General features: G+C 35.7%; 1 protein-coding gene across 2 annotated transcripts in view; it reads left to right on the forward strand.

Annotated features, from left to right (window-relative positions):
* Positions 1-8,779, forward strand: part of ELAPOR2 (endosome-lysosome associated apoptosis and autophagy regulator family member 2) — a 216,534-nt gene extending 207,755 nt beyond the window's left edge. For both annotated transcript variants that reach the window (XM_043873321.1, XM_043873322.1), the window contains 3 exons: positions 291-469; positions 1,480-1,639; positions 8,185-8,779. In XM_043873321.1, coding sequence (XP_043729256.1) covers positions 291-469; positions 1,480-1,639; positions 8,185-8,244 — 399 coding nt within the window. In that variant the 3' untranslated portion in view covers positions 8,245-8,779. The remainder of the gene's footprint in view (positions 1-290; positions 470-1,479; positions 1,640-8,184) is intronic.
* The last annotated feature ends 2,159 nt before the right edge of the window (positions 8,780-10,938 follow it).

Below are 10,938 nucleotides of genomic sequence, written 5' to 3' on the forward strand. Positions count from 1 at the left end.
AAAACATGATTAAGTCAGGGCTCATCACATATTTGAAGAAAATAGCTCAAATGATAGATCCACAGGGAGTCATTTTTGTTCAACCTCCTTATAATGAAGCAAACCTTCTGATCTGACAATTCATGGTCTTGTTGCATTTTCATTCATCATTTCCTTATTCTCTCTCTTCTATATCTCTTTCCTCTCTTCATGGAGCTTCAGCTTAGATGAAAGCTGAATAATCCTCTCTGCCTACTGTCAATAAGCAGTTAGCAAGATCTAATTTCTATGTCCTTTTTGTGTTTTGAAAGGAAACTTTATATGTGTGGAATGAGCCTAAGTGGTGCATTAAAGGAATTTCTTTGCCTGAGAAAAAGCTGTCAACCTGTGAAACAGTTGACTTTTGGCTAAAAGTGGGAGCAGGCGTGGGAGCTTTTACAGCCGTTTTGCTGGTGGCTCTAACTTGCTACTTCTGGAAAAAGAATCAGAAGTAAGTAACCTCCAAATAAGACTGAGGAATCTCTTTTGTTGTGAAAATTTAGGCTTAATCACCATACTCAACAATTTCTCCCAGAGCCACAAGAAATTTTTCCTAGTTGAAAGAGTTATGGGAAAGGTTTTTAAGAAGGCAAATGGAATGGTTGTTATTCTGATAACAGAAAGACCAGAGAACATTAGAGATAATTGCATTGGACTCACTGTTTTTATAAGATAGAGAACAGAGGCTCCAGGCTACTCAGGTAGATGAGAGCAGAGCTCAGAGCGAAAGGCAAATTTTCTCTGTGTGTCTATTTTATTTTCATGACATCATGCTGCCTTCTTGCCCCATCATTCTTTTTTCAGTTTCTTGTGGGCAAATGCTTGCAAAGAAACAGACTAAGCATGTAGGCAAGTATCACTTTTATTTACTTCAGGACTTCAAGAATCTGAAGTTGAGTATTGAGTCTAACTACCAATTATATATTGATACATTATATGATTAGGCTTTTTAAAAATGATTTGCCTGTCAGTGGGGCTGTGAAAGTTCTTTTTTGTATTATCTAAGGACAGTTATAATCTGAGGTGGGAAATAGAAAGCAATGAGTGAAAGAAATAGTAAAGACCAAATCACTTGTATATATTTAATGTTCTCATCTTATGAACTAAACTTTGAAAAGTAGCATATTAAATTAGTTCCCAAATATTTGTAAATGATGAAAATTTATTCATACCTCTAATTTTCTCTGTTTTTCAAAAGTTTGTCATAATTGGCCACTTTAAGTGATGTAAAATAAGTGTAATAGAATTAACTATATTGTACTGACTCTCTAAATTCTGAAAAAGATTGGTATATAGATGGTAGATTAATGAGAACCTATAGTGTTATGGTGATGGGTGAAGGAAATCTGTTGGTGAAGCAACTATACTCCAAGACAGTTAGCTGGTGTATGACCACCCCAAATAAGTATTAATTTATATTAAACAGCCTCTTTATCTATTTATATATTTACCACTACTTAGACTGGAGTACAAATATTCCAAATTAGTAATGACTACGAACTCAAAAGAGTTCCCAGCTGCAGACAGCTGTGCTATCATGGAAGGAGAAGATAATGAAGAGGAAGTTGTATATTCCAATAAACAGTCCCTACTGGGGAAACTCAAATCCTTGGCAACAAAGGTAACAGCGGAGTCTTAACCTGGTAATACTGTGTGTGTATGAGTAAGAGGCCATATTAACCTAACAGTAACATTCTTGCCAATTCTGTCATTCAACATATCTGTATCTCTGTGGGTATTTATCTGATAGAAATACTTTTGGAAATACAGATAGATGTAAATACAAGAATAATCACTGCAGTATTGTTTTGTTGGTTAACCAAGTAGAAGCAACTTTTAACACCATCAGGAAGTAGTTAAATTTCCATATATCAAAGTAGTGGGATGCTGTGCAGTCCTGCAGCTGTTTAAAGAGGAGATGTCTGTCTGTCTGATATGTCAGTAGGTCCAGGGTCAGTGAAGCGAGAGCAACACATAGACTATCACATTTGTGTTAAATGTACATTTATATTAGTATTTGAACAGGAAACTACTAATGGTAGCTGCATTTTGAGAGTTTTTAACTAATGGGCATCTTTTGTCTTTGAAGTAATACTGTTTTGTAATATTTGAATTTGTATAAAGATAATGTATTAATAGTATTACAAAAACAAAAATTTTAGGTAAATAAATGATCCAATGTTTATTTATATATCTTGTTTTAGAACAAGATTGTTTCATTTAGAGAAAATAAAAGTTATATAAAATGTTGAGATATTACCTTATCAGATAGTATCATATTCATCAGCTTTGGAATGATTACTATATCCAAACAGATAACATGAAGCCTTACATATTATTTGTAAACACATTTTATTGACATTCTTCACCATTGACTTAAAGGATAAAACATGCCACTTTACTTTTGCAAGTTTGAAAATAGAATGACACATGAAAGAAACTGCATTTCAAAGGATTTTCAGCAGGCAGGGCATATGGCAAAGATTACGTTTATTGCTAGTGTTTTAGTAATCATTTCCTAATTTAGGTACATAAATATATCATAGGGGATCATTTTAAAAAAATGAATAAGTCCTATTCTCCTTATATTAATGTCTATTTGATTTTGCTTATTATGCTAGTTTATGGAGGGTACTATTGCTAAGGGACAGTGAATGTACAGTGATTGTCAAGAGCTGAGAATTTACCCTACTTATAAGCTAACAAGTGAGCCTGCTATGATTTCATGGATACTTTAGAAGACATAGAATTTCTGATCAGAGACAAAGGACAGTTTAAATGGTCATAACAGAAGCACTAGCCAAAACCTCAGCATTTATCCCAGTTTCAAATCCTCACTTCCTACAGATGACTCTTGGAACCTATAATGAACTTGGGAACCTAAATCTTTTAGAATGGGCAGCAAGCATCTCTGCCTTTGTTCCAAAGAGAGATATTATTGTTATTGTGCTGGACAGTTAGCATCCCCATTCATTGCTCCAGAGGGAAACACTTGTTTTCAAGACTGTGTGTGAGCTTGCCCTTTCCTCTGGAAGGAATAACATCTTCAAAGGTCGCTTTCCATATAAAGACCTTTGAAAAGGTAGTCTAGAACAAAGGGAAATCAGTGTTGTATTCATAAGATATGCAGAAATGCCAAAGAACCATGGAGAGTTGTCTCCCAACAAAATCCAAACCTCATTAGCAGTTTGCATCTGCTAATCCCAAATTCCTAATCTTGCCTTCTCCTCCTGCCCCTCATCCTTGGCAACCGCAAGTTTGTTCTCTATGTCTGAGCCTATTTCTGTTTCGTAGATAAGTTCATTTGTGTCATATTTTAGATTCTGCATATCAGTGATAATCATATGGTGTCTTTTTCTTTATGACTGACTTCATTTAGTAATTAGCCTCTAGTTCCATCCATGTTGCTGCAAATGGCATGATTTCATACATTTTTTTTTTTTTTAAATTTAATAGCTACCCATAGAGTGAGTGTGAATAACAAGTCAGTTTTCCCTCCAGGAATCTACTCTGATTATCCAAGAGTAGTCTGATTTTGAAAAGACCCTTGCAGTTGTCTAAGAGCTACCTGATCTATGGAGGATGTTTTCATAAACAGTTAAATTATTACCACTTAGGACCACTCCTAGGGTACAAGCTATGCTGTTTCTAGGAGAGAAGTTAATGTCTGGTTCTTACAAAACATATAGTCCTGTAGGTACACTTGGTGCCTGTGGAAAGAAAGTATTTATTTATGATTGTTAGGGACACCAAGTGGAATCTCTTTAGCTAGGCAGCACTGGTTGATAGTGCCTGCGACCTTCTTGCTGTCTTATAAACCTTAGTGTTTCTGATTCACCTCTGACAGCTGTGTCTCTTCTTTGTCTTTGGAGAGACTGCCTGAGGGCTGTTAGTCCAGCTTTTTCTGTTTGCCCATGCCACAGACTGGGTGGTATTTGTCCACTCCATGGAATGATTGAGTGATGGGAATGGACATGTCAATTGTTGTTATTTTGGGGCAGAAGTTGGCACCATACCAGCTATTTCTGATACTTTTCATTAAGTTTAAGGGGGAATGGCAAGCAAATAGTGGTGAGAGCATCTGGTGGGTTTGGTAGACAGTAGACTGTTAAATCTAAGGCACTTGGAACAATTTGAGAGTGGAACATTTTCCTTCATAGGGAGGTGACAGGGTAACTTTGAAAAGCAAAAACTTTTGCATCTCTCAGGGTGTAAGGTAACTCCTTCCCAGGTACCTCGTTATCAGACTGCACTGTTGATCCTCCACTGCCACAAATCAGTTTGTCTCATTTCAGTAGCTGAAGTTCCACCTTATTTCTACTCATCTACCGGAGTTCTGTGCCTGTGAACATTCAAATCCAGGAAGGTCAAGGGCTTTTAAAACACTTAGGGAGAGCTAGTGTGCTTTCTACCTTTGTCCACGTGGGCTACAGTAGAAGTCTTTTTTTTTAAATTGGAGTGTAGCAGCTTTACAGTGTTGTGTTAGTTTCTGCTGAGCTAACAAAGTGAGTCATTACATGTATACATATATCCCCTCTATTTTGAATTTCCTTGCCATTTAGGTTACCATGGAGCATTGAGTAGAGTTCCCCGTGCTGTGTAGTTTGTTGTCATTAGTTATCTACTTTATACATAATAGTGTTTATATATGGCAATCCCAGTCTCCCAGTTCATGCTTCCCCCTCTTCCCCGCCATGGTGCTCATGTTTGTTCTCTACATCTGTGCCTGCATTTCTGCTTTGCATGTAGGTTCATCTGTACCATTTTTCTAGATTCCACATTTATGGATTAATATACAATATTATTTTTTCTGACTTACCTCACTCATGGATGACAGTCTGTAGGTCCATCCATGTCTCTGTGAATGGCACATTTTTGTTCCTTTTTACGGCTGAATAATAACCTATTGTATATAGGTTATTACACTACATCTTTATTGATTCCTCTGTTGATGGACATTTAGTTTGCTTCCCTGTCCTGGTTATTGTTTATAGTGTGCAGTGAACATTGAGGTGCATGTATCTTTTGGAATTATGGTTTTCTCCAGTTATACACCCAGGAATGGGATTGCTGGGTCATATGCTCTGTTTTTAAATTTTTAAGGAACCATGGTACTCTTCTCCATAGTGGCTATATCAGTTTACATTTCCACCAACAGTGCAAGAGGGCTCCCTTTTCTCCACACCCTCTCTAGCCTTTATTGTTCATAGATTTTTTTGATGATGGCCATTCTGACCACTGTGAGGTAATACCACCTCATTGTGGTTTTGATTTGTGTTTCTCTAATAATTAGTGAGGTTGAACATCTTCTCATGTGCTTCCTGGCCATCTGTAAGGCCATTTCTTCTTTGGCCGCTTAGGTCTGCCACCCATTTTTTGATTGGGTATTTTTTTTTTTTTTATATTGAGCTACAGGTGCTTTTTGTATATTTTGGAGATTAATCCCTTGTCAGTTACTTCATTTGCAGATAATTTCTTCCATTCTGAGAGTTGCCTTTGTCTTGTTTATGGTTTCTTTTGCTGTGGAAAAGATTTTAAGTTTGATTAGGTTCCATTTGTTTATTTCTATTTTCATTCCTTTAGGAGGTGGGTCATAAAAGATCCTGCTGTGATTTATGCCAAAGAGTGTTCTGGCTATATTTTTTCTAAGAGTTGTATAGTGTCTGGCCTTACATTTAGGTCTTTAAGCCATTTTTAGTTTATTTTTGTGTATGATTTTAGGAAGTGTTCTAATTTCATTTTTTTACATGAAGCTGTCCAGTTTTCCCAGAACCACTTATTGAAGAAGACTGTGTTTTCTCCATCGTGTATTCTTGCCTCCCTTGTCATAGATTAGGTCACCACAGGTGTTCGGGTTTATCTCTAGGATTTATATCCTGTTCCATTGATCTATGTTTCTGTTTGGTGCCAGTACCATCATGTCTTGGTTACTGTAGCTTTACCATATAATTTGAAGTCAGGGAGGTTGATTTCTCCAGCTCTGTTTTTCTTTCTCAGGATTGCTTTGGCTATTCATGATCTTTTTATTTCCTTACAAATTATAAATTTTTTTGTTCTATTTCTAAGAAAAATGCCATTGATAATTTGACAGGGATTTCATTGAATCTGTAGATTGCTTTGGGTAGTATAGTAATTTTCATAATACTGATTCTTCCAATCTAAGAACATGGTGTAATCTCTCCAGCTGTTTGTGTTGTCTTTGATTTCTTTCATCAGTATATTATAGTTTTCTGAGTACAGGTCTTTTTCCCTCCTTAGGTAGGTTTATTCCTAGGTGTTTTATTATTTTTGTTATATGGCAGAAATATTGAGTAGGGTCTCTTGGAGCACAGCAGAAGAGAAAAGTATGCAGGTAGGTGGGTAGTGACAAGCTAAGGAGAAACTTCTGGGAGAAGTTGAATTTTCTTTGGATTCTTGAATTTAGAGCTTAAAAAGATCATTTTGTATGCATCTTTATTTAATGCGTGAGTAAACTGAAACCTAGAGAGGTTCACTTTGTCCAAGAGAGGGTGAGCTAGGAATTAGAAACTGCATCTTCTGAGTTCCAATTCAGAATTTTTTCTTTCTACATACTAGTGTTTCAGTACTTTTTCACAATCATTGATTGACAGCCAATGACATGTGAGGTCTTGGGTCATTTTATGGGAATTAAAAAGTGATAGATTTCCTGCCATCAGGAGATTCCAGTTAATTAGTGATGTTAACCACACACACATACACATATGCGTATATATATCCCACCATATTAGTTATAGGAGCAAAATCCCCTGTGAATAGAGAGGGCATGGTGATGAAAGCCCTGTGAAGCAAACATGACTGTATAGAGGGCTTCCAATTTTTTACTTGAAACATTACCTTGAGGATAACAAACAGGTCTCTGCCTCCCCTTCTGGAGGAACAGGTTGAATCAAATCTTTTCAAACAAGGCCACAGCATTCCCTTCTAGTTCATGGCTGATGTCAAATGCTCTTTCCTGTAATACATGGTGAGATCCTTGAGGGCAGGCATTTTGTATTCCATAAAGTCTAGTCCATGTTCCTGTAACATATGGATGTTTAAGAAATATTTGGATTATCAGTGGTTATTCCTACAAAATTAAGCCTGGGATTTGTGAGACCTGAGGTAGATTCTGCTAGAACCAGTGGGTCAGGGTGCTGCAGTCTGCAGGCTGCTCTCCCAGGGTCTGTCGCCTGGGCAGAGGCAGGGAAATGGGATGTGCTGGTTCGCACTGTGATTTTTTTTTTTTCCTGTAATCCTGACCATGTAGCCCTAAAGTTGATCTGAAGTCTTGGACTTCTCTGCTCAAATGGGAGAAGACACAAAAGCAACCTGATTCTTCTTGACAGATACTCAGAATCTTTTTCCTGTTATTTTCTCTTTTCACTTCTCTGTTTTATACACATATCCATGTGCACCCAGGACTGATTGGTTTCATATTTATTTTACTTTTAAAATAATCCTAATTCTTTTCATCTTTATTCTCCTCAACAGCATAGTCCCTCCACTCCATTCTAGAAGCCTTTGGAAAGCTTTGTCTAACAATGAAAACATTGGGAGAAATTTCGCTACCTCCTTTTCTCCCCATTAAAGAAGAATAATTTATCTTAATAGATTACATTTTGAATGCATTATAAAACAAATTCCATCAATGATATACTTGCATTAAAATTTTGATTTATTATCTGAGATGACTTATTTTTAATATCTTTAGTAAACATGATCCCCAAAGATTTTCCTAAAACTTATCAGTGACCCAAATGATCTTATGTTTTAATTGTGTTCTCTTTATTTCTGCTCTCCTTTTTCTTATTATTTACCCTATGTTATCTTGAGAATATTTAGTTTACTAGCTACAGTTTACATGGATAAGTCATCTATTTCAGCACTCAGATCAGATGTCCTTCTTAAGGGTCTCAGTGAATTTCTTCATAAGTATCACAGCTGTATCTTTTGGTATCTATTACAGTCATGTGTTTGCTTCTATTTTGGATTGTGTGTCTTTGGGGTAGACATGCTATCTGTTTTACATGTACTACCCTCCCCTTTAAATGTAAAATCCCAATTATGAGTGGCTAGTGCATTCATTGACCTGATTTCAGAACTTACTTCTGGGTCTCACTGTAATTTTAATGAGTTGATTTTTGTCTTTATATTTTCCCCCCATAGGAAAAAGAAGACCATTTTGAATCTGTTCAACTGAAATCCTCAAGATCTCCAAATATATGAAAAGACAGTGCTGTAGCTGTCAGACTAATGAACAAAGAAACCCATTCTCTAGTTTTACAGAACCATAGTTTAGAGCCTGTCCTCGTATCTGGCACATTGGAGATGTTACAGAGGAGGGCCATGCCACTGAGAAGGGAAGGAGGTTGAAATGTTAGGTTGCCTTATCACATGGTCAAGTGTCTTGCCAAAAATAAGAAAGCAAATGGTTTGAGTCTCAACTGAAGATGAAGCTCAACTCAGGAAGAGATTTGTCTGTATATACACATAACTCAAAACCAAGGTTAAGCCCACCAGTGCACTGCTGATGCATGCCATATAATTAATGGGTAATTTTTCCTCTTTATAAATTCTATATAAAAAGTGTGTTTGGAGGGCTAATGTGAGTATATGCATTGTGATCCCATGTATGTCTTTTTTTTGTTTATATTTTGGGGGAGAATTGAAAAATTTTTTAAGGTACAGTTATTTTTCCCATTATTTATTTTCCTGACCAACCTTTAAACATGTTTTCTATTAAAAATCATGAACAAAGAAAGACAATAGATTTTTCATTTTTTCATAGGGTGTCATTCTTGATTTCAGGAGCCTAAGTAAGCAGTAATTCTTAATGAAGAGTCAGCATGTGCTTGGGTTATCTAAACTTACATTCGCCTTTGAAATTCCATCCTTGTTGGAACTGGTAAGAAGGGCTTTTTAAGAAAAGAAATGGGATTCTTAAAAAAAAATAAAAAGGCAAAGAGAAACTTAGATTTTCCCCTAATAAAAACAAGCTGACACTATCATAAAAGTCAAATGACTTGAAACAATTTATGTAATACTTGAAGTATAATTTAGAATGAATAAGAAAGCTTTTTTTTAAGCAAATCACTTGCAAAATCATGAGAAAAAAGTGGGATGGTTTGTGTATAAGTACAGGTAACTGTACAGAGGTACGGGGTAATTTATGGCCTCCAGAAAATGGCAGTGGGTACATTTGCCCTATGTCAAGCATCAAAGGTTATATGCTAGACTGTAAGGATTATTACTTCCATGGAGGTTTTCTTTTTAAGTTACTTAGAAATTCAATTTTAGAAAATTGCATATATCTGTATTCAAAATAAGAATGTTGTTGTACCATAAGCAGCTATGAAATAAGTATTGTTCTTATTCAAAAATGATCCAGATAATTGTGGTATTTTCTCTGATGGACAGGTTATACTGATATTAGCAGGAATTGAATATTTGTCGAAAGAAGTTTGAACGAAGCTGGGTATGACCAATTTTGTGTAAAACTTGTTTTAAAGCTCGGAAAGAGGGGAGTTTCCTTACCATTTATAATCTAAGGTGATCTTGTTTGTTTTCAATAAACAGTGATCTTTATAGGTTTCAATCCAGAGTTTTAAAAAGATTGGTAATTGGCCTGTGAGGTAGGGCATAGGGACAAGTTTATTAAATGTTTTGCCCCCAGTCTGTCAATGAGGTACGCCTTGTAATTTTTGATTCAGCAGGTCATCCTTAGTTTTGTGGCCAATGAAGGAAAAATAAATAATTGAATTTATTTCGCTGGTGGGTAAAACAGTGGACCATTCTGTTATTGTTGAATGAATGTTTGTCTTGTGTAAGTCACTACTGTTGGATTCATGAGTATAGGTGAGGTGGGCTTTGTTTTGTTGTTTTTTTGTGGAATTTGCAGAGGACATTGCTTTACATAAACCATTTCTACATTTAATTTCTTACATTTTATTATAATTAGGAAATTATTTTGGCATTGCGCATTTTTATCCTGCCATCACTGCTGGTGAGCCATTCCCCATTTTGATCAAAAATTAAGCAAAAGAATAAAAATACACTTGAAATGCACCCTTTCAGAGGAGCCCTGGCAAAGTTGTACAGATTGGACAGAGTCAAGAAGTTTCCACACGTCCACCTGCCACCTCTGTCTTCATCTTTGCTGTGTTCAGCATGTATGTTCCAAGCCATAGAGATAATTGGGATTTGCTCACAGATAGCGTCTTTCTTCTCTTGTCACTGGACTAAAATCTCTGACATGTCAAAAATGCCTTAAATTTTAATGAACTCTCAGAAAATATAGTTGGTATTGAAAATTTTATTTATTTTATTTCTTATTTTAGATATTAAATAGATTTTGGCAGCTCAGTCCCATCTTTGAAAAGAGCTGACTTTTTCATCTGGATCCCAGTGGATTGTCATTTTATTTCAACCACTCAAGAAGTATGACAGAAGGAATATTATGAGGAAGACATTCAGATGAATTCTGGCTATAAAACTTACTAAAGTCTTGCCTTTGCAAAGCTCAGTGTAATGTTGAAAGGCAAAAATAAATTAATCACATTTCTGACTTTTAATTGACATTTGTTATATCTTTGCCCCTCTAAGTGGTGGAAGAACAAGTTATTTGTTATTTTTCTAAAAAGCAGTTGTGAAGCCTTAAATACTTCATCAAGTCAGCTATCACCTATAAAATCTCTTAGCACTCTGTCAAAACATATTTAAATCAGTTTTCCACTGAATGAGACCATATCTTCCATGGATAAATTATATCATGCCATTTAACAGTATTGAACAATTTGATTTGTATTCACTTGATTTAAAGGATTGAACTTTGTTTTTATTGACTTTTCCCCTCTTTGATCACTAGTAATCAAGTCCTTTTCAGGATTAAACATGTTTCCTAGTATTTTTGTGTAGATTTTT

The sequence above is a fragment of the Cervus elaphus genome, chromosome 18, assembly GCF_910594005.1.
Source record: "Cervus elaphus chromosome 18, mCerEla1.1, whole genome shotgun sequence".
Lineage (NCBI taxonomy): Eukaryota > Metazoa > Chordata > Mammalia > Artiodactyla > Cervidae > Cervus > Cervus elaphus.